The sequence below is a fragment of the Orcinus orca genome, chromosome 16, assembly GCF_937001465.1.
Source record: "Orcinus orca chromosome 16, mOrcOrc1.1, whole genome shotgun sequence".
In the NCBI taxonomy this organism is placed as follows: domain Eukaryota; kingdom Metazoa; phylum Chordata; class Mammalia; order Artiodactyla; family Delphinidae; genus Orcinus; species Orcinus orca.
This window is the reverse complement of record NC_064574.1, coordinates 36,647,978-36,672,333: the sequence shown is the minus strand read 5'-3', so window position 1 is coordinate 36,672,333 and position 24,356 is coordinate 36,647,978. Positions and strand designations below refer to the sequence as shown.

Here is a 24,356-nt window from a genome sequence, read left to right as displayed (position 1 = left end):
TACTATGTTTGTCAATTCTCTTTTTGTGCAGTTTATTTTAAACTAAAACTTATGTGATTTCTGTATATGCAAAATGCTTCTGGGGTACAACAGAACATACAGTGATAAGTACCGTTCATTTCATGAAGAAGAACCACATGAGCACATCCATAAACTACCCCTTCTCTGACATTCTCTGTGCCAGCATCAGAGCCCACCCAGCTTCCTGGGCTGGAAATCCCAACCTTGTTTTACACTTCTTACTCTCCCTCACCTTCTACATCCACCAGGTTAGAAAATCCTCTAATTCATTTCCATCTTCCACCCCTCCTCTTATTTCCCATGTGTCTGAATTACTGTCTATCCAGCCTTTCAATCCCACCTCTACCCTCCCAGATACAACTAATCAGCCAGACCCACTTTCCAGTCATATTCAGACCTCACTCTTTCCTGATAAAAAATATCCATCGAAGGGTCCCTAGAGCCTTCAGGATCTAGTGCCAATGCTTGGGCTGGAAAGTAAAGCATTTATGGTGGGACACTGCTCATCTCTGCAGCTGCAGCTCCTGCCTTCACCACCTGCCCTTCTACCCCAGACAGACAAGCCACGCCCCCCATCCCACACCCATGCCCTTGCAGGAGCTCGACTGTCCCCTCATCTTAGCTGTCCTTTGATCCGCTAATGGACTCACCCACCAATATGCAGACCGAAGGGGGCTTGCTCTCTGAGGCCTTCTCGGTCAGTCCCCTGGACCCACTGCCCACCTTGGTCTCCTCACCCCACAAGGGGTACAATCTACCACCTTCCTCATTGCAATGTGACTGTGGGGGGGAAAGCACGGGGGTGAGGGTGGTAGGACATCTGGGGCCACATGCTGAGGGCCTGCAGTATCAAACCAAGACATCTGGACGTAATTTGGTGGACAATAAACTGATATAACACATTTTCTGTTTTGTTTTAAATGTCCAATTCTAGTAGGGACTGGAGCTTGAAGAAAGCAGGACTCATGGCAAGACAGTGAATAACTGAACTAATTATCCACCAGGCACACGTAGGAATATTGATAGGTTCCTTAGGATAACAACTCAGAAATGGAACTCAATTTAACCCATTTCCCTACTTTCCCTCCTCTCCCTTCCAAATGTGAAATCACATTCTTTTTGGTTTTGTGATTGGCTTTAAATAATAGACAGAAGCCTCTATTTCATGCACCGTCAACTATCAACATTTCCTCTCACTGAGAATATTAAGCCTCTGGTTTTTCCTCTGTGTCTCCAACTAGTTCTCCTTTCCAAGATTTGTCTGTACCCTTACTTTGCACTGACAAAGTTAATAGATTTTTCATTCTGTTTCGTCAATAATAATTAAATATTTTGTCTACCATTAGGTTGACTCTAAACATTGAAAGACTAATAAATATGATCAGAATTGTTATCATTATGACGACCCTGTAAGAATCTTTCACTGTAAATACAAATAATGTGCTACAATTCCACTTTCTACTTTTTGAGCTGGATATCCTAACTCTGTGGGTGCAATTGAGTTTAAATCACCCGAAACTGGGAATGAGATAAAAAGATGGCTATGCGTCCTTTCCATGTTATACAGGAACGCTGTCTAGAGACCCACCCAAGGATGATTTATTTCTCTAGAAGAATGCCCTTTTGTTTGACTTATTATTTACTGTAGTTTAGGGCCCAGCTTTTCTGAAGTTAACTAGATAAGTTGCAGCCATTTTTTGTTCTGTAAGGGATGCATGTGATTTGTGTCTGGTAGAAAAGACAGCCTCAGGGGTTATGGTTTCATTACCCTCCAGGGCAGTAACCGGTTTTGTATCTAATTGACAAAGCTTGTTGCAGCTTTCCTTTCCTCTTTTCCTCCAGTGCTCTTATAACTAGACTTATCATCCTGCTGGTATCCTCACTGAGGAGCTAAATAAATCTTTCAGTCAAAATACTTTCTATGAGGATGTGTTTTTAGTTTTTTGCAAATTACACTTGTTAAATTATTTGCTTCACCGATGTGCAGCCTGGGGTATGTAGGGTGCCTGGGCCTTTTGGAGCTTCACTGAGTGCCCTACAGTTTGGTTTCAGAGCTACCTTGGAAAGAGGCCAAATTCGGCCTGTCCCACTTGGCTTCACTTCAGCTTTTATTGATGCTGCACTTCCATATTCCTCTGGGATTGGCAGCTACCATAACTGTTTCTGTTTTCCTGGCAGCAGTTGTGAGCATCAAGGGGCTCCGTTTCTGTGTGTGTGCAGGGGAGGGTTTTGGGGATGGTGAGTGGGAGGGGTTAGTAATAAAGACCAAGGCTTCTCCAGAAAAGGACACTCCAACCCGGCAGCCTGCCTCAGATACAAAATCCCACAGGTGAGGAAAAGGGGCAGCCCAACCCAAGCTGGGATTTGGGATGTGGGGTGGTGGGGGAGGGAAGTCAGCTATAAAACATTCAAATCTCTGCTCTGGCTGCCACTAAGAAGACGTGGCTGATGAAACTGCAGATCCCAGTTAAGCAAACGGAGAGCTCTTTCTGCGTGCTGGGGAAAGAGGATGGTATTTTAAAATCTGGTTGTAATTTAAGCTAATTGTCTAGAAAACTGTGCTGTCCAATAAGAGAGCCATCAGCCACATGTTGTTATGTAAGCTTTAATTAAAATTAATTAAGATAAAACCTCAGTTCCTCAGTCTCACTGGCCACTTTTGCTGTTGTTGTTGTTTTGTTTGTTTGTTTTCCAAATGCCAAACTGAATTAATTTTGCTAAAGAGAAACTCTTGCACTCTAAGAAAAATAAGTGCAGTCTAGATTTTGTGCACAGGTTGGGGACAAAGCCCTGAGATTACCAACTGTGCATCACAACCCTCTTCACATGTGGTAACAGGCAGCCCAGATACAGACCATGTCCATCACTGCAAAGTTCTGCTGGTGACCACTTCTCTAGAAGGACGACAGACCACTTTTCTTTCAAGGGAGAAAGGTCTTTAAAATTTTTGTGTGTTTAAGTATATCCATTGCCCTTCAAAGTTACGCAAAAGCGGAGGTCTCAGGAGAGTCTGGATGGGAGAGCTTCAGCTGGACAAGGAACCACACTTCTCAGGATGAGAAGGGACCAGAATTTCCCATTTTCCTCCTTGGTTTGAGAGGGAGTTCGTTTTTTGTTGTTTTTTTTTGTTTGTTTCTAATTGGAATAAGAGGCATATGGGAAAAAGGAAAAGGGTGTATTAGAAAAGGATTCTGAGGGAGAGATCAAAAAAGAAAAGAAACAGGAAAATGCTTCTTGGTGGAAGAGTGGGGCAAAAAAGAAGGCAATGAGAGAGACACCTGTTGCCCTGCTGACCTCTGAAATTTATTCCTCATGATACCTGTTGTCTCCTACTGCATGCTGTAATTCTCCTCTGCTACCACCAAATTTTTAATAAAAGCCTATTTCACACAACATCCTTGTTCCTGAGGTTCAGTGATATAATGGGTTTAGGGAGAGAAATTAGAGCAGGGAACAGTCCTGGGAACAGAGAGGTAAGAAGGCATTGAGGAGCTGAGTGATCACAAGGTGGCCGTAGGCACCTAGGAATTCTAGGAAAGGCTGGGGTGAGCCCTGAATAGCCAGGAGATGGGGTCTTCAGCCCTTTAATAAGGACATGAAAGAGAAAGACAAATACCATATGCTAACACATATATATGGAATTTAAGAAAAAAAATGTCATGAAGAACCTAGGGGTAAGACAGGAATAAAGACACAGACCTACTAGAGAACGGACTTGAGGATATGGGGAGGGGGAAGGGTGAGCTGTGACAAAGCGAGAGAGAGGCATGGACATATATACACTACCAAACGTAAGGTAGATAGCTAGTGGGAAGCAGCCTTATAGCACAGGGAGATCAGCTCAGTGCTTTGTGACCGCCTGGAGGGGTGGGATAGGGTGGGTGGGAGGGAGGGAGACGCAAGAGGCAAGAGATATGGGAACATATGTATATGTATAACTGATTCACTTTGTTATAAAGCAGAAACTAACACACCATTGTAAAGCAATTATACCCCAATAAAGGTGTTAAAAAAAAATAAGGACATGAAAGGCAAGTCAGGATGCCAGTTGAGTTACAGACATTTGGGCGGCATGGGTTTTAAAAAGCACTGCTGTTTCTCTCCTCTGTGATAGAAAAATGTCTAAAGATTTTTACACCAGTTGTACCACTTAGGAAACGAAATATATTTTTCATGTAAGTAACTTAAAAGTCAAGTAAAGTTAGATACAAACAGCTTTTGAAGTGGCAGGAGAATACAATCAGAGGCTACAATGCAGGCTGCAGTTCCTGAAATTTTGGGCTACCTCAGAAGAAATCCCTCAGCAGAAATAATAAAATAATGCTTAAATACAGTTGCACTAGTTGCATTTATTGGCAAAATAATACATATTTTTAAAACAATGGTTAGTAAATGCTATTTGTTTCTGACCTAGTGAATGCTCACCCACTGATTAAAACACTTCCCTGCCTTCTTTAAACCAATACGTGGAACACAATTTAATGTTTGCCCGATCCTTCAGACCGTCATGATAATGTTAGTTGCCATATGGTGCTGAAGGCGTTTATGCCCCTTCACAAATGGTCCCTTTGCCGTGGCACTTTTGGGATGATCAGGTTGTGTTTTCTCTAATTCCTGTTCCTCCCACTTGCTGTCAGCTGTCACTTCTCCCTGCTGTTCATGCAAAAAACTGTAGAAACAAACCTTCTCTGTTTATATTTGGTGCCTTGAAAATTTTAATGGCCGTGACTCTAAAGAACTAAATCTTACAGAATAGGGAAATACAGTTGAGGCTTGAACAACGTGAGGTTTTAGGGCTGCCAACCCCAGTGCAGTTGAAAATATGAATATAACTTTTACAGTCAACCCTCCATATCCGTGGTTCCGCATCCCCTGATTCAGCCAACTGCGGATTGTGTGGTACTGTGATAGGTATTTATTGAAAAAAATCCATATAAGAGTGGACCATGCAGTTGAAACCTGTGTTATTCAAAGGTCAGCTGTAATAAGAACAACTGGCTACAGCCCCATTTGAAACACTATTTGGCTTTCTGGTTTGAAAATTAATAAAGGGAAACCTTACTAAAATGGAGTCAGGAGGCCAGAAGGAGAAGCTCTCACAAGGTACCACTGGACATCAACTATGGGAAGAATTGTCAGTTACAGGCCCCAGAGAAGAATCATCAATAGGAAAGAATCATGAATTACAGGCCCCCAAAAGGAAAAGATGTGCGTGGCATCTCCCACAAGATACTGACTAGCCCAGCAACTCAGCCCCTGAGTAACCCGCCAGCTCTCTGAACTCGCACTTTTCTCCAATGGATTTTTGTTCAGAACAACCCCTCCTGACTTCCTCCTTTCTCTCTCTACAATAATATTCCCCTCCTTTGTTCTATGGACTTGTCTATGGCTTTTGCTATAGCTTGCTTGTCCTGAATTGCAACTCCTCTGCTATTCCTAAATAAACACATTTTTGCTGATAAAATAACTTATTTTTAAGGTCAACACCAGTTTGATATGTTTTATGAAGAGGCATTATTTACTTTATGAAGCTGAAAATTTTTTGCTTATAATCCTAGTAAAATAGCACTTAAGAAAGTTGAAAGCTTAGCGAGATTGTATTTAATACTTGTTAAGATTTCTTTCCTAGCTTTACCTCATTTTCAGAGGAACCTGGAAGAAAAGTAAATGCCTTTAGAAGTGCAAGTCATCAGTATTTTCTAAATATAAGTGAGTTATGATGATTAATAACCAAAAAAAATCATGAGAAATAAAAATGATTCAATGATGATAAACTTCTAGTTCATCAAATCACATTTCACTTTATCAAAAAATAGTACTCTTTCTCTAACTGGTTTCTGCTTATATGACAGCAGAAGAGATACTCAGCCAGTGATTACATTTAATCTATTCAAAATGACCTTCTCTGAGGAACTGGAAGCCAGGAAGTATTTTTTAATTATCCTATAGATTTTCAGAGCCTGGGAAACTGCCTCAGAAAACCACAAATATTTTGGGATACTCTAGCAGATTCAGGGAGAGATGTCACTCGCCAGCTTATAATGAAGGGCAATGGCCATCATCATGGTGGCGCTGGTACTCAACCTAGACCTGAGTTACCTGGGAGAAAAGGCTTGGAAATGCCTCTAAGTTAGCCCTTGGCCTTCTTGCCAAGTTGTGTAAAGTGGACAAAAGTAGTCAAGTGCACTTAATTGCATTCGGCTTGAACTCTCAAATTGTTGATATCGATAATTTTTAATTTAAAAGATGAAAATTAGATATGATTTACTCTAATATTTTGAATGTGTTGAAGTACAGCTTTCCACACAGGTCTCAAGGACCTCTCACCATTTCAATTATCAAGAAAATGAACAAACTATAATAAAACCAAACTTAGTTGGAATCAATTGTATCTAAAATCCCCCCCTTTTTTTTAACAACATCTTTATTTGAGTATAATTGCTTTACTATGGTGTGTTAGTTTCTATTTTATAACAAGGTGAATCAGTTATACATATATCCCCATATCTCCTCCCTCTTGCATCTTGCTCCCCTCCTCTCTATCCCACCCCTCTAGGTGGTCACAAAGCACGGAGCTGATCTCCCTGTGCTATGTGGCTGCTTCCCACTAGCTATCTATTTACATTTGGTAGTGTATATATGTCCATGCCACTCTCTCACTTCATCCCAGCTTACCCTTCCCCCTCCCCCGTCCTCAATTCCATTCTCTACATCTGCGTCTTTATTCCTGTCCTCCCCCTTCTTCAGAACCATTTTCTTTTATTCCTTATATATGTGTTAGCATATGGTATTTATTTTTCTCTTTCTGATTTACTTCACTCTGTATGACAGACTCTAGGTCTATCCACCTCACTACAAATAACTCAATTTTGTTTCTTTTTATGGCTGAGTAATATTCCATTGTATATATGTGCCACATCTTCTTTATCCATTCATCTGTCGATGGACACTTAGGTTGCTTCCATGCCCTTTAAAAATCCCTTTTGATACTAGATATTTACAGTGAATTTGGCAATTGTAGGCATTCTGCTAGTCCCTGGAGAGAAAAAGATAAGTAAAATATGGTCCTTGACCTCAAGAAACTCAGAGTATACTAGGAAAGACAAAAACATTAAATGAAATGTGAGTGCAGTGTATTATGTGCAAGGGTAGTTTAGTGGTAGCACAAAGGAGTGATCAATTCTTATCAAATGGGTCAAGGGAGATATCAAAGAGTAAAGATTTCTCATCTGGGTTCTGAAGGATAAATAGGAGTTTTCCAGTCAAACAAGGAAGGATAAGTGCCTTTCAGGAAAAGGCAGCAGTAAGCACAAAGCATGAAATAGAATAGTTTATTGGGGGAATTTTAAGTGTATTCTTAGGGTTAAAGCAGAGAGTGTTTGTAGAAAACTGGTGGGAAATGAGGCTGTAGAATTAGGCAGGAGACAAATTATGGAAGACCTTGTATTTCATTCTGATGAGTCATCTTTATCCTATAAGAGGGAGTCATGGAAGCTTTTAAATAGAGGAAGAAGAGGTTCTGATTTGTATTTTCAAGATTACTCTATGATGACAACTATGGAAGAGGAAAAACAATTAGAAAAAAGACTAGAAGAAAACTGCAAAAGAGTTAACAGTGGTTGCCTCCAGGTGGTAGAAAATTGTTTTGTTTCTTCTTATAGCAGAATGCTGTTCTTTCAGGGAAGCAATAAAGTTTCAGTAGTATAGATAGCTGTCACCACAATACTTTAATTCAATATGAAGAATACTGACTGCATTTGGGTCCATCCTTTGCCTTTCTCAATTCTGTTTACACAAAACAACTATGGTATAAATCTACAGAGTATTATGATACATATTTTGGAAAAACCAAGTCAACCAGTAAGTGAGTTGTGTCAGCCCACAGACCTCACGAAAAGGCCTGATGATCTGAACCCCTGGGAGGCCACCACGATGAGCCACATACGTTCCACTGATTTTGAAGGGAACCAACTCTGACTCTACATGAAGTCTGAACAAGTTTTGCATCTTACTTCGCCTTAGAGGCAACACAGTATGATCACACACCCCTCCACAAGTCACCTCAAATTCAAGTAAACTCTAAGAAAAACAACATGTTAACAAGGCAAAGGAGGCTTCCACTGTCTGTCCTAAACCTTCTGAACAGACTGGTGGCCCCAAGCCCCTGGTTTCTAGAAAGCCTGGAGCCATCACCACCTTGCAAGGGCACAAGCAATAAATAATAGAAGCAGAGGCACGCAAAGCTTTGGTCAAGCTGATGTGTATAAATGAGACGAGCAATGCACGTGACCAGCCCAAAATCCAATCACTACTACATTTATGACAAATAGAAAGTGTTATGAGGAAAGCCTGACAGAAGCACTTCGTTAAGCAAAAACTATTACTCCGTGACACTCATCTGTAAAACAAGCATAATAATGGCAACAACCTTATAAGGTTATTATAAGGAATTGAACAAATAATACACAGGAAGTGCTTAGAAAGTTTTCTGGCACACAGTAAGCACATAATAATTTATAGTATCATCATTATTATTATATCTGGCACAGGGAGAGTGCTCAGTAAATTATAGTATTATTATCATTATTATTATATCTCATAACTTTGACTCTTTCCAAATATTCCAACTTATAAATCTCCAGGATATTCTTACTTATGTCAAAGACTATTTACTCAATACTGTGATTAAAATGAAATAATTAGAAGAATGTTTTGAGAGAAACGATTAATAACGCTTCTTTACCTCTTCATATCTGTCAAAAACTGCTCCTTCTTGCAAAAACGAAGGAACTTCCTTCTGCCAATTAAATTCATAAGGTTTGGCCATGATTATATTTAAGACCTGAAAATGAAAAAGGGTATCTCATTAGTGAACACAATTAAAAAACAAGTGAAGATCAAAGGTTAATCATTTTATATTTACGTGTTTGCAAAAGCTTTTCTTCATACACATGGACTAAGTCCATAAATTGTCTTTTTTTTTTTCTTCTTCCCTTCATCTGACCCTGAATTCCCTTCTCCTGGTTGTTTGGTGGTCATTTGGTGATTGTTTGGGAAGCTTCCCCCTTCCTCTTCAAATCCTATAAAATAATTATGTATATATAAAATCTGATGTCATCAGATAAAAGAAAGAAACCACACACCTAAACCTACATATAGCAGAGGACTGCTATAAAGAGCAAGAGGTTCTACAAGCCTCCACTACAAGGTGAACTCACGGCCAGGGGGAGTTGACAGGTGATGGGGTTGTAGAATCAAGTAGGAGTAGCTGTAATTTTTATTTCTCTTGGTCCTGTCTTTAGCCATCTCTCACCCCCTCCTCCCTTGGGCCATGCAGTGAACAACAGAATGTCTGCTTTGTAGCATAGGCAGTGAGTATGACATTGAAGGGAGACTGGCATTGTCCAGAGTGGCTGCCTACACTTAGAAAGAACTGGATGTTCCTTTTACCCACCCTTCTTAGCATCCTGCACCATGGTGTGCATGCAATAGCTATAAACAGGGCATCTTAAATGAAAAGAATCACCAATAAGAATCACCAAATATTTGAGCAATGCAAAGAACAGGGAAGGCAGACACCAAACACAGTAAATAGAAGAACTTACACCCAAGAAAACAGAGTTAACAGGACAAACAGAATCTGACTTTGACTTAAGGATGGCTGATATCCTCAGAGGGAGGAAAGAGTGCATTCTCTTCCCAAAACACAATTAACTACAGATTCTAGAAATTTTAAAAAGATTGTTGTAGTCAAACTCCTAATAAATAGGTGACCTGCACTGTAAAGAGAATTCATATGAAGTGCTGAGCCAAGGAATTATCACAGAATACAACACAAAAAGAAACAGAAAGCATGACTGAAAAATTAAGGGAGATGGAAAATGGAAACAGAAGATTCAAAAACCACCTTATAGAAGGATGTCTTCTATTAGGAGAGAAAGTAAAGCCAATGGAAAAATGGGAACAATTAAAGGAATAGTAGAAAAACATTTCTGAAATCTGAATATTTGTGCTCTCAGTGTGAATAAATCCAGTGATGCAGTAGGTATAAATGGGGGAAAAAGACACACACACCTAAACATTCCTTGAGGTGACTAAGAACAAGCAATATGAAGAGAAGTTATGAAATTTCTCAGAGATGCACAGAGAAGACAATTTAGAATTGAATGGCAATCAGCATGGAATCAGGCACAACATCAGAGTATTACACATGAGAAAACAGCAGAGCAATAACTGCAAAGTTTTGAGGGAAAGTAACTGTGGACTAGAAACTCTGTGACCAATGGAATAATGGTTTCATTGTTAGGAGAAGATATATTTACAGACTTTCAAGGTATCAAAAGGGTTTAATAACCTACTCTGAAAGAGTGAATGTATTATATATTCTGTCAAGAAGAAAAAGAAATATAGAAAAATAAGAGATATGGGAAGTAAGGCTGGCAGGAAGGAAGGGGGAAGGAAGGAGAAAGGAAGGAAGAAGGGAAGAAAGAAAGAAGAAAAAAGTTTAAAAAAGAGACAAATTTTACTCTTAAGTCTTATGTATTATACAAAAAGAAGAAGATATAGAAATTACAATCTAGCATCCAAATTCCAGATTATATCAACACAGGTAGGTGCTGGAGGCAAGGAAATATGGAACAAAGGGAGGTAAAAAACATTTTAGGGAGTGCAATATAGGTAGTTAAAACTCTAGATATTGGCAGAAAAATAGAAGATCAATTATGAGTGTTAAAAATTTAAGAATTTTCCTAATAGAAAATTTTAAATGGAAAGTATAACTTGCAAATAAATGAGGGAAAAAATAGAACGAAGAAATGTGAGCCTCTTTTAAAAAGGAAACAGATAAAAGATGTGGGAAGGGAGAGGGAAAAAAGAAGAACACACAATAACTGGAAAACAGAAAGTAAATGTATTACTAACTGTAATAAATATGATTTGGCTAAATCCATTTATAAAAGACAGAGGCTTTCAAATTAGGTAACATTATAGTTGTTTACCAGAAATATTTATAAAATAAAAATTATACAGGAAGTTTGAAAATGAAGGGATGAAAAGAAGATATAATAGGCACACGCTGGGAAAGGACCAGATGTAACACTAATAATGTTAGATGTAACACTAATAATGTTAGACAAAATAGACTTCAAGGAAAAAAGCAAGAGACAGTGATATGTCATATTAAGAGAAGGGGTGATCAAAATTTTTCAAGTCATTAACATTAGATATGTGACCACACAGCATCAAAACATAGATTGAAAAACTGAAAATACAAAGAGAAACAGGCAAAGTCACAAACATATTAGGAGATAATGATTCTCAGAAATTAATGGAAGAATATTGAGGATTTGAAAATCACACAAATTTAACCAAAACAATTTAAATGACTCAAGTTAACATAATTTAAATATATTACTTAATGAGTTTAGCACCCCCCTGACACATATATCTTTCCTTCATTCCCTCTTTGTACCTGGCTTCCCCAAACACATATAACAATCTCAAAATCTGATCATGATTAGGCCACAGAGAAAATCTCAGTACTTTTCAAGAGTCAGAAATTACAGTGGCCATGCTGACTGACCATGACTAGGCCAACTTATAAATTAATGACAGAGAGTGTGTAAAACCTACACACATAGGAATTAAACATAAACATACATACTTCTAAATAATTCTTGATTTGAGCAGACTAGTCAAAGCAGAAATTATAAACTTCTTAGAAATGAAAGATGGGAGTACTACATATACATTAAAACCTAACCCCAAATAATAAAATAATGACTGGTAAAAGTTAATTATTTTATGAATATGCATATATTAGATAAAATTTGGCAGGTATTGGGGAGAGAGACAGAGAGAGAGTTGGGGTAGGAAGGAGGATGAGGAAGAACCGTAAACTCACAATATCCATGATGAAAGGTGGAGTGTAAATACAGAGAGAAGGTGAACACCGTAAGAGATGCTATGTATAACTTTAACCAAAATATTTGAAAACTTCAAGTGGATGTTTTTCAAAGTTAAAATACATTTGGCTCAACAAATGAGCAGAACGCTTAAACAGACCAGTAATCTTGGGAGAAATTGAAAAAATAGTAAAAGATTAGGCCCAGATGATTTTACAGGTGAGTTCTACCAAATCTTCTAGGAAAAGGTAAATCCTGTGTACCTACATTTTTCTAGGACATAAAAAAAGTAATAATAATAAAATAAAATAAAGCTACTACCCAACTCATTTCACAAGTGTCTTGTCAGACTCTGACAATGACACCACAAAGGGTTAATAAGAAACCAACCAACCAACCAACCAACCCTAGAGCTTATTCTCACAGAGAAAAACCTCTGCTAAAATATAAACCAATCTATTCCAGAAAGTTACTGAAAGAATAATTTGGGATGTTTCCACGCTGAAAACAATCAATGTGATTCACTAAGGAGCAAAGTCTAATACATGTACACATTACAAGGTGATGTGAAGCTGAACTTGAAAAGCCTCTAACACATACCATTAAATGAAAACCACGTTTTTGCAGCAAGCCATGTAGTAATATGGAATAGGAACAGTGTGACACCATTTACCTAAATACACAGCCACAGAATGACATGAACTGTGTAGTAAACACACACGCACACACACAAGGCAAAACTATATATTTTTCTAGGTAAATATTCATGCATATAAATATATTATTAAAAAGTTTGGAAAGAACCTTGCAAATTTATGACTCTGCTTACTTCTGGGGAGGGAACAAAGCTTGGGGCTGAAAGTCAAGATATCTTTCATGTTATCTCTGTCCTGGACTTTTTTATTATGGGAATATATTCCTGCATTCATGTGCTGCTTGTGTAAATAAAAAATAATGCAAATTTCAAAAAGAAAAAAAAAAAGTTGAAATCACACAGATAGGCAGACGCATGAATCTTTAGTCCCAAATAATTTAAAGCAGACGAAGAGCACATTAGGTCACGTTTCAAGATAGTTTCTTCACAATGGCAACCACAGGTGTTTGAAGGAGGAACTCATCCAATATTTATTACTGACCAGGCTAAAAACTGATCAAAGCATGAAGGGCATTCTAACCAGCCCAGACTGAGGCAGGAAGCAGCCCTCTATTCGTCAGTACCAAGGCCTCCCATGGAAAGCCAAGGCAGACAAGCCATGCCAGTGGGAGAAGAGAGTCCATCTGTGAGTAGGCTGGTCCATGTCTCAGTCACCCACAATGGCTGTGACTGGGTCTCTCTTCCTCTCTCTCTCTGCTTCTCTGTTCCTCTTTGTCTGCCTCTCTCTGTGTCTTTCCATGCCCATTTCTCAGTGTCCACAAACACAGCCCCTCCACCCAAGGCAGTGTCAAAGCAAGCTTCTAGTGCAGTGATGTGCATTCCTGCCTTCTATGTCGTAAAACAGATCTGCAGAGAAAAACGGACCTGCAGACCCCCCTCAGGCTATCATGGACGTGTTGTTCAGTGACCTATAATAAGATGAGTCAACGACAGGGACCTAAGTGTTAGCATTAAAGAAGGATGAAGAAACAACATGGTGGCTTCCCCGGTGAGCAAAACACCTCTCCTCTGCAGGACTTTATGTGTTCTATGATCTTTCCACTCCTGCCAACCATCCCTTTCAATATTTCCTTTGGTTTTATTGTAGAGGGAATAGCAACATGGGGCTTGCAATATGAAATGCTCACACCAAAAATGAAATTAAAAGACAGCTTATATCAACTTGTATCATCTTTCATTGGCTTAACTCCGGTTCTCCCAGGATCAAAAGGACACACGGCAGACGTCCTCAGTACCTGATGTTTCTCCGATTTCACTACTATCCTTACTATTAAAATATTCATGTCTACCTTGGATACTAATTTCATCATAATGGTCTAATTATGTGAAGGATGTTGGTGGGAGCTAATGCAAAGAGGAGGGTAATTGTGACCTTAATCTCTAAAGAGGTTGACAGTAGAGGTAGGAGCTCACCTCACTGCTTACTTTTCCTGAGCTTTGGATTTCTGAAAAAGTTAGATGGCATTTCAGAAAAATGACATTGGAGTATCCTGAATTTTCCCAGTTTTAAACAGGGTTTGGGGGGAGGGGGACTGCTCCTTGAATTGTCTCAGAAATACTTCCTCAGGTCTGGCATTAGGGGCAGCGACTGGCTTATTTTATGTAGATGGTACAACTATGACCTGCAGACCAGAAAACATTGGCCCAGCCAGTCATGTTTAATAGCAGTTTGATCCAGGTAATTGATTATTAAACAGGAATAAATGAGGTATGTGTCACAATCCAACTGACTCCAGAAAAAGTTAAAAGGACAAATAGTTACTTCTTTTAAAAGTCAGGGAGCGGGGAACTGGCCACTCTGTTTGCAATGATCTCAAAGCTCCACCCACAGCTAACTGGTAAAAAACCAAAAAGCAAACAAAAAACAAAACGCTTTCACTGCAATGCCAAAGGCTCCTCTCCTCAAATTCTCTGGCTGGCCTTCTAAGGTCTCATTTACAAGATACTTCATGGTTCAGTTGTCTCCTGGAAGAACATTACCTCACCCCACAGAGCCCACAGGAAAGTGTCCTTCTTAAGGAACACGGGAAGTAAAGGAGAATTTACACAAAGAATGGATATAGAACTCGGTACTTTTTCCAGAGTAAACACCTTGAGTGACTACTGGAGGGAGGCCAGTGGGCTTTTAAATAGTCTCCTTGTTTCTAAACTCTTACGCAACTGAAATGGATTAGCTGTTACATTGGCGACAGAGGAAAAACTCCCAGGGTTGCAGGGAGGGGACCAGAGAGAGAGAGGGAGTCGCTAGAAGACCTCGTTTCAGAACAAGTGGCAAAAAGCTCCTTTTAAAGATGGTGAGGGACTTAAAGCGTTAGTGGGGAGGACCACCAGGGAGCTCAGGTCAGCTGTGGGGATCCAAATACTCAAGGAGGATGTGCCCATCACCCAAGCAGATGGCTTTCCATCCACTCACCCATTCAGTTGGGGTGAACCGAGGAAGGGCACCTCTTTGTTTGCTGGTCTGCTCTGCCCCGCATCTTTAAATCTGCTATCTAGAAGGTGGTCTTCAAAGCTTACCAGACTACCTATCCCAGATATGCTAGCTCAATTATGGAGTCAACTCTTCTCCCCAGGCCAGTTGGGTCAAAACTTTGGCAAATAATTTTTTGTTTCTGGACCTATGCCTCATGTTCTGGTAGAGAGCAGACAGGGGGATGTACATGAGATCAGGTATATTTAAGGTCCTGGGTATCGCAGGCTGAATCACGGCCCCAAAAGATACCTATATCCTAATATCTGAAACCTACAGGCATTACCTTATATAGCAAAAAAGGACTTTGCAGATGTGATTAAGTTAAGGATCTTGAAGATGGAGAGATTCTGTTAGATCTTCCCAGGGGGTCCTAAATGCTATCACAAGTGTCCTTGTAAAAGGGAGGAGGGGAGATTTGACACAGACGAAAGGGGAGGCAATGTGACCACTGAGGCAGAGATTGGAGTGATGCAGCCACAAGTCAAGGAGTGTTGGCAGTCACCAGAAGCTGGAAGAGGCAAAGCATGGGTTCTTCCCTCCAGCCTGGAGGACGTGTGGTCTTGCAGACACCTTGATTTCAGACTTCTGGCCTCCAGAACTATGAGAGAATAAACTTCTGTTGCTTTCAGCCACTAGTTTGTGGTAACTTTTTTAACAGCAGCTCAAGGAAACAAATACAGTGGGCCCTCTGAAGCTGGGCATAGCAAGTTGCCAAATCAATCTGAAAAGGAGAAAGGACAGCTCTGCCTTGAGGGATGGGCATTCAACATGTGTTTGTTCAACTGAATCGAAGAAAGACAGAAAGAAAAGTAGAATAGAATTTCATCTAGAAATGAACTCAGATAACTCCTGTCCTTCTATTCCAATACCCCTTTGAAAAGTAATTTCTACAGTATATCTTTCCCCTGGATCCAAATGCCATTTAACAATTTTGCACCTCAGCAATAAATACGAACCTTAAATAAACCCTGCAACTTCCCCCAAGCCAACCAAGATGTTCTCCACTTTTTGTTTCTATTTGTGAACAAATGAATTCGTCTGAAAAAGCGTTTGCTTCCACTTGATAACATACAGCTTTCAAGTAAACAAACAGGCACCATGGCTCAGTTATGGATTTTCTTAAGTGAAACTTTTACCTTCCACCTTACAACAAAAAAGTTCCATAGAGAATTAATCCCTTCCCTATCCAACCATATAAATCCCATTAAACCAAATAACCCATGGCCTTAAATGACCCCATGTTGAGAACAACCAACATTGTTTCCCAGAACACAGAGGGTTGGGATAAAAATTCCACTGACGAAAAAGTCAATTAGTTGACTCCATCAAGCACATTTCAACATCCTGCTCCTCAATCTTTAAATAAGGTAACCCTTATATTTCTAAAAACAGAAGTACAGCTACAGCAGATCATCCAGAGCCTTTAAATAAATGGCTTTACTTCCAGTAAGAATTTAATTTGACACTGATATATTGCATCATTAATGACAATTTCTCCATTTGCTAAAAATAACTCCATTTTTATCAAGCCATTAAATAACCTTTTTAAAAAGCATATAAAGGGTGCAGGACTAAGAAAATGATAATAGGCAATGTGCAGGGTTGGAGGTAAGGGCATTCTTGTATAGTTTGATGAAAAAGAATTTTGCAATACATTTCTATAGCCTTGAAAATGTATACAAAATCTATGTACAAAGATACTTTCTTACTGCTGTGCTGTTTATGGGGAATAGCACTGCTGTGCTATTTAAGTCATCTTTATATGAACAACAGTAAGCAATTGGTTACATATACGATAGTATTTAAATATTCTGTGCCCATTAAAAATAATGCTTTCAATGAATAGTTCTTTGCTGAACAAGAGCAAATTTAGAATAGTTTCTAAAAATATTTACAACTCTCAGCAAGCAAATACAAATGTTCTCAATATATTATTAAGCAAGTAAAAAAGCTGGTTACAAAATTGTTTGCAAGTATGATCCAAATATTTATGTGTTATGTACACGTTCCTTACACACACACAAACACACACACACACACTTTTTAATAGAGGAAAAAGACAAGAAAAATATACACCAAAATATTGTACAAACAGTAGTTACATTGTGGTGACATAATTTTAGGTGATTTTTTTTTTTTAATACTTTCTGTATTTTAACATTTACAGTGACTATAATTTTTATACTCAAGAAAAATGTTGTTGAAAGTAAAGAGAAGATGACATTAAAATTATTTTTTTCACATAAATCAATTTCTATGTCCATGTTTTCCACCAGAATTCCTGGCAAGAACAAATACCAGGACGAGACTAATACATAAAGCTCTAAAATGTTCTTTTCCTCTCAAGACTTAAAATCTTGACTGTACATCAGGAGCCTCACACACACCAGTTATAACTGATTCTTAGGAAGGAGTTACTTAATAATACTGACTAAACCTTGGGTATTAACTCTGAAACTTCTAGTACACTTATATTTAGAAATAAAACAGATTATGGTGGTGCTGGATTTAGTCTTTAAGGAATTCTGAACTAAAGAAACTTAAGGTCTTTGTCATGATTCATCTATTAAATTCATAATAAATACATAATAAGTATATTTATTTATTAATAAAGCACCACTTGATTCAAAATAATTTCCTGGAATTTATAAAAGACACAAATTAAATAGGAATAAAATTAAAACAACAAACATCTACTCTTTGACTCTGTCTCCCCTGGTCAATATTAATCATACTTAAGAGGTAAACATTATATTCTTAAAACTTAATAATTACAAAATAGATGAATAAAAATATTAAAATAATTTCCCTTTATAAATTTATTAGGTATAATTATGATGATATTACAGGGTTCATTATATCAGAATTTTACAAAACATGTCTAAAACATGCTTGATTATCCGGGATATTTAGGATCAGCTTCATCTGAAGATAATGAATAACTGTTAACATATAATTCAGTCTGTAATGACCAGTTTTTAAAGAAATTAGAATATGATGAAGTATATAGTCTCCCAAGAAAAGAACTGATTTGTTTCAAAACAGTGTTTGGCTGTTCGTGTCTGCCTGCAGCAATTCCCTTGGAAATGACTTGTGGGCATACATGCCAGCCTTCCAAGATCCTCTTGAACAAGTTAAGTGGCTGAAATTGTGTTAAAAGTAATTGTCTATGACTATGGTTCTCTGACCTGATAGTGCCTTGCTATTCACCTCTTCCCTCTCAGTTAAGTTTCTCTGAAGGACTCAGGTAGAGACCCGGGTTTAGGGACCAATATTGTTGAAGGAGGATTCCATGTCAAACGTTCAGAGCAGCAAGTATGAAGCCTTCTGAGGTTCCATTTCCTCAATATTTAGTAAGTCCTTGGCTTAACAGTATTATGGGGAGAGACCTTCAAGATGGTGGAAGAGTAAGATGTGGAGATCACCTTCCTCCCCACAAATACATCAGAAATACATCTACATGTGGAACAACTCCTACAGAACACCTACTGAACGCTGGCAGAAGACCTCAGACCTCCCAAAAGGCACGTACCTGGGTAGGGCAAAAGAAAAAAGAAAAAAGAGAGACAAAAGAATAGGGACGGGACCTGCACCTCTGGGAGGGAGCTGTGAAGAAGGCAAAGTTTCCACACAGGAGGAAGCCCCTTCACTGGTGGAGACGGGGTGGGGAGGGCGGGGGCGGGGGGGAAGCTTCAGAGCTACGGGGGAGAGTGCAGCAACAGGGGTGCAGAGGGCAAAGCGGAGAGATTCCTGCACAGAGGAACGGTGCTGACCAGCACTCACCAGCCCGAGAGGCTTGTCTGCTCACCTGCTGGGGCGGGTGGGGGCTGGGAGCTGAGGCTACAGCTTCGGAGGTCAGACCCCAGGGACAGGACTGGGGTTGGCTGTGTGAACACAGCCTGAAGGGGGCTGGTGCACCACAGCTAGCCAGGAGGGAGTCCAGGAAAAAGTCTGGACCTGCCTAAGAGGCAAGAGACCATTGTTTCACGGTGCCTGAGGAGAGAGGATTCAGAGCACTGCCTAAACGAGCTTCAGAGCTGGGAGTGAGCCGCGGCTAACAGCGTAGACACCAGAGACCGGCATGAGACGCTAAAACTGCTGCTGCAGCCACCAAGAAGCCTGTGTGCAAGCACAGGTCACTATCCACACCTCTCCTCCCGGAAGCCTGTGCAGCCCGCCACTGCCAGGGTCCTGTGATCCAGGGACAACTTCCCTGGGAGAACACACGGCACCGCTCAGGCTGCTGCAAGTTTACACCGGCCTCTGCTGCTGCAGGCTCGCCCCACATTGTGTACCCCTCCCTCTCCCAGATCTGAGTGAGCCAGAGCCCCTTAATCAGCTGCTAATTTAACCCTGTCCTGTCTGAGCGAAGAACAGACGCCCTCAGGCAACCTACAGGCAGAGGCGGGGCCAAATCCAAAGACTAACCCCAGGAGCTGTGCGAACAAAGAAGAGAAAGGGAAATCTCTCCCAGCAGCCTCAGGAGCAGCAGATTAAATCTCCACAATCAACTTGATGTACCTTGCAACTGTGGAATACCTGAATAGACAATGCATAATCCCAAAATTGAGGCAGTGGCTTTGGGAGCAATAATATATATATATATATATATATATATAATTTTTTTTTCCTTTTTCTCTTTTTGTGAGTGTGTATTTGTATGCTTCTTTGTGTGATTTTGTCTGTATAGCTTTGCTTTCACATTTGTCCTAGGGTTCTGTCTGTCCGTGTTTTTTTTCATAATTAGTGCTTCTTATCATTGGTGGATTTGTTTTTTGGTTTGCTTGCTCTCTTCGTTCTTTCTTTTTCTTGTTTTATTACTTTTATTTTTTTTTAATTTTTAATAATAATTGTTTATTTTTTATTTTAATAACTTTATTTTATTTATTTATTTTCATTTCAGGAAAAAATCTGTAAAAAATACAAATACATGTAGGCTAAACAATACACGACTTAGTAACCAAGAGACCACTGAAGAAATAAAAGAAATCAAAAATACCCAGAAACAAATGACAATGAAAGCATGATGACCCAAAACCTATGGGATGCAGCAAAACCAGTTCTAGGAGGGAAGTTTATAGCAATACAATCCTACCTCAAGAAAAAAGAAACATCTCAAATAAACAACCAACCCTTCCCCCTAAAGCAATTTGAGAAAGAAGAACAGAAAAACCCCCACAAAGTTAGCAGAGGAAAGAAATAATAAAGATCATATCAGAAATAAATGAAAAGGAAATGAAGGAAAGAGTAGCAAAGGTCAATAAAACTAAAAGCTGGTTCTTTGACAAGATAAACAAAATTGATAAACCATTAGCCAGACTCATCAAGAAAAAAGGGAGAAGACACAAATCAATAGAATTAGAAATGAAAAAGGAGAAGTAACAACTGACACTGCAAAAATACAAATGATCATAAGAGATTACTACAAGCAACTCTATGGCAATAAAATGGGCAACCTGGAAGAAATGGACAAATTCTTAGAAAAGAACAACCTTCTGAGACTGAAGCAGGAAGAAACAGAAAATATAAACAGACCAATCACAAGCACTGAAATTGAGACTGTGATTAAAACTCTTCCAACAAACAAAAGCCCAGGAATAGATGGTTTCACAGGTGAATTCTAACAAAACATTTAGAGAAGACCTAAAACCTATACTTCTCAAACTCTTCCAAAATATAGCAGAGGAAGGAACACTCCGAAACTCATTCTACGAGACCACCATCACCCTGATGCCAAAACCAGACAAAGATGTCACAAAGAAAGAAAACTACAGGCCAATATCACTGATGAACATAGATGCAAAAATCCTCAACAAAATACAAGCAAACAGAATCCAACAGCACATTAAAAGGATCATACACCATGATCAAGTGGGCTTTATGCTAGGAATGCAAAGATTCTTCAATATATGCAAATCAATCAATGTGATAAACCATCTTAATAAATTGAAGGATAAAAACCATATGATCAGGCTTCCCTGGTGGCGCAGTGGTTGAGAGTCTGCCTGCCGATTCAGGGGACATGGGTTCGTTCCCCGGTCCAGGGGGATCCCACATGCCGTGGAGCAGCTGGGCCCATGAGCCATGGCCGCTGAGCCTGCACATCCGTAGCCTGTGCTCCGCAACGGGAGAGGCCACAACAGTGAGAGGCCCGCATACCGCAAAATAAAAAAACAAACAAACAAACATATGATCATCTCAATAGATGCAGAAAAAGCTTTTGACAAAATTTAACACCCATTTACGATAAAAACCCTCCAGAAAGTAGGCATAGAGGGAACTTACATCAACATAATAAAGGCCATATATGACAAACCCACAGCCAACATTTTCCTCAATGGTGAAAAACTGAAACTATTTCCACTAAGATCGGGAACAAGAAAAGGTTGCCCACTCTCACCACTATAATTCAACATAGTTTTGGAAGTTTTAGCCACAGCCATCAGAGAAGAAAAGGAAATAAAAGGAATCCAAATCAGAAAAGAAGAAGTAAAGTTGTCACTGTTTGCAGATGACATGATACTATACGTAGAGAATCCTAAAGATGCTGCCAGAAAACTACTAGAGCTAATCAATGGATTTGGTAAAGTAGCAGGATACAAAATTAATGCACAGAAATCTCTGGCATTCCTATATACTAATGATGAAAAATCTGAAAGTGAAATAAAGAAAACACTCCCATTTACCACTGCAACAAAAAGAATAAAATATCTAGGAATAAACCTACCTAAGGAGACAAAAGACCTGTATGCAGAAAATTATAAGACACTGATGAAAGAAATTAAAGATGATACAAATAGATGGAGAGATATACCATGTTCTTGGATTGGAAGAATCAACATTGTGAAAATGACTCTACTACCCAAAGCAATCTATAGATTCAATGCAATCCCTATCAAACTACCACTGGCATTTTTCACAGAACTATAACAAAAAATTTCACAACTTGTATGGAAACACAAAAGACCCCGAATAGCCAAAGCAATCTTGAGAACGAAAAACAGAGTTGGAGGAATCAGGCTCCCTGACTTCAGACTATACTACAAAGCTACAGTAATCAAGACAGTACGGTACTGGCACAAAAACAGAAAGATAGATCAATGAAAGAGGATAGAAAGCCCAGCAATAAACCCAGACACATATGGTCACCTTATTTTTGATAAAGGAGGCAAGAATATAAAATAGAGAAAAGACAGCCTCTTCAATAAGTGATGCTGGGAAAACTGGACAGCTACATGTAAAAGAATGAAATTAGAACACTCCCTAATACCATACACAAAAGTAAACTCAAAATGGATTAGAAAAAAAAAAATGGATTAGAGACCTAAATGTAAGGTCAGACACTATAAAATTCTTAGAGGAAAAAATGGGCAGAACACTCTATGACAAAAATCACAGCAAGATCCTTTTTAACCCACCTCCTAATTTAAAGGAAATAAAAACAAAAATAAACAAGTGGGACCTAGTGAAAATGAAAGCTTTTGTACATCAAAGGAAAATGTAAACAAGATGAAAGGACAACCCTCAGAATGGGAGAAAATATTTGCAAATGAAACAACTGACGAAGGATTAATCTCCAAAATTTACAAGCAGCTCATGTAACTCAATATCAAAAAACCAAACAACCCAATCCAAAAATGGGCAGAAGACCTAAATAGACATTTCTCCAAAGAAGATATACAGATTGTCAACAAACACATGAAAGAATGCTCAACATCACTAATCATTAGAGAAATGCAAATCAACACTACATTGAGGTATCATCTCACGCCAGTGAGAACGGCCATCATCAAAAAATCTAGAAACAATAAATGCTGGAGAGGGTGTGGAGAAAAGGGAACACTCTTGCACCATTGATGGGAATGTAAATTGATACAGCCACTATGGAGAACAGTATGGAGGTTCCTTAAAAAACTAAAAATAGAACTACTATAAGATGCAGGAACCCCACTACTGGACATATACCCTGAGAAAAACAATACAAAAAGAGTCATGTATCAAAATGTTCATTGCAGCTCTATTTACAATAGCCAGGACATGGAAGCAACCTAAGTGTCCATTGAGTGATGAATGGCAATGAATGGATAAAGATGTGTCACATATATACAATGGAATATTACTCAGCCATAAAAAGAAACGAAGCTGAGTTATTTGTAGTGAGGTGGATGGACCTAGAGTCTGTCATACAGAGTGAAGTAAATCAGGAAGAGAAAAACAAATACCATATGCTAACACATATATATGGAATCTAAAAAAAAAAAAAAAAAAAGGGTTCTGAAGAACCTAGGGGCAGGACAGGAATAAAGACGCAGATGTAGAGAATGGACTTGAGGACATGGGGAGGGGGAAGGGGAAGATGGGACGAAGTGAGAGAGTGGCATGGACATATATATACTACCAAATGTAAAACAGATAGCTAGTGGGAAGCACCTGCATAGCACAGGGAGATCAGCTCGGTGTTTTGTGACCACCTAGAGGGGTGGGATAGGGAGGGTGGGAGGGAGACGCAGAGGGAGGAGATATGGGGATATACATATATATGTATAGGTGATTCACTTTGTTATAAAGCAGAAACTAACACACCATTGTAAAGCAATTATACTCCAATAAAGATGTTCAAAAAAAGTATTATGTATGATCTTTCAGAAATGTAAGATATAATTTATACATTAATGATTTTTGTGGTATTGAATTACAGACATGACTGCTAAAAATAAAACTTTGATAGGAAGCAAGATAGATCAACCTTTAGGATATGAAAAATATATATAGAATGTGTTTCCTGGGGAGAGGAATATGTAATTCAATTGTTTTTTCTCTGACTTAACGGAATAACAAACCCGTCGTAGAAAGAATTTTTTTGTAAACACATAAAAATTCTGCAAAGTAAAGGCATCTTATTTCTTTTATGCTTCTGATATAAAGTACTTTTGTTTTTACTGACTAAGGGAGTACAGCAAACAGCAGAAGGTACTTTATTACTACTGAGTACTTAAGGTAAACAGAGTTAACCACAAGAGCCCTGATAAATACAACAGTACTGAGAAATAAGACAATTATTCAAAATTGTGATACATGTAAACAAATGACCGGATTTCCCCCCTCTTTCAAGAGCAGAATTTGTTACTGTTTTCAAGACCAGAACTAACAGAATATATGGTGGATGTGTACAGTTTACCATGGATAGAAACAACCTCCTGCTGAGCACTGGGTGTGAGCCACACACAATAATATTTGGGGAGAGTTCAGCCCTTCTCACTTCCACATAAGCGTTCTGATAAGGTCTGGAGAAACAGGTAACAAA

General features: G+C 39.0%; 1 protein-coding gene across 5 annotated transcripts in view; it reads right to left on the bottom strand.

The window, feature by feature from the left end:
* The window catches only part of PLCB4 (phospholipase C beta 4), a 428,120-nt gene that overhangs the window by 148,742 nt on the left and 255,022 nt on the right, over positions 1-24,356 (bottom strand). For all 5 annotated transcript variants that reach the window (XM_049699214.1, XM_049699215.1, XM_033440307.2 and 2 more), the window contains one exon: positions 8,765-8,863. In XM_049699214.1, the coding sequence (XP_049555171.1) occupies positions 8,765-8,848 (84 nt within the window). In that variant the 5' untranslated portion in view covers positions 8,849-8,863. The remainder of the gene's footprint in view (positions 1-8,764; positions 8,864-24,356) is intronic.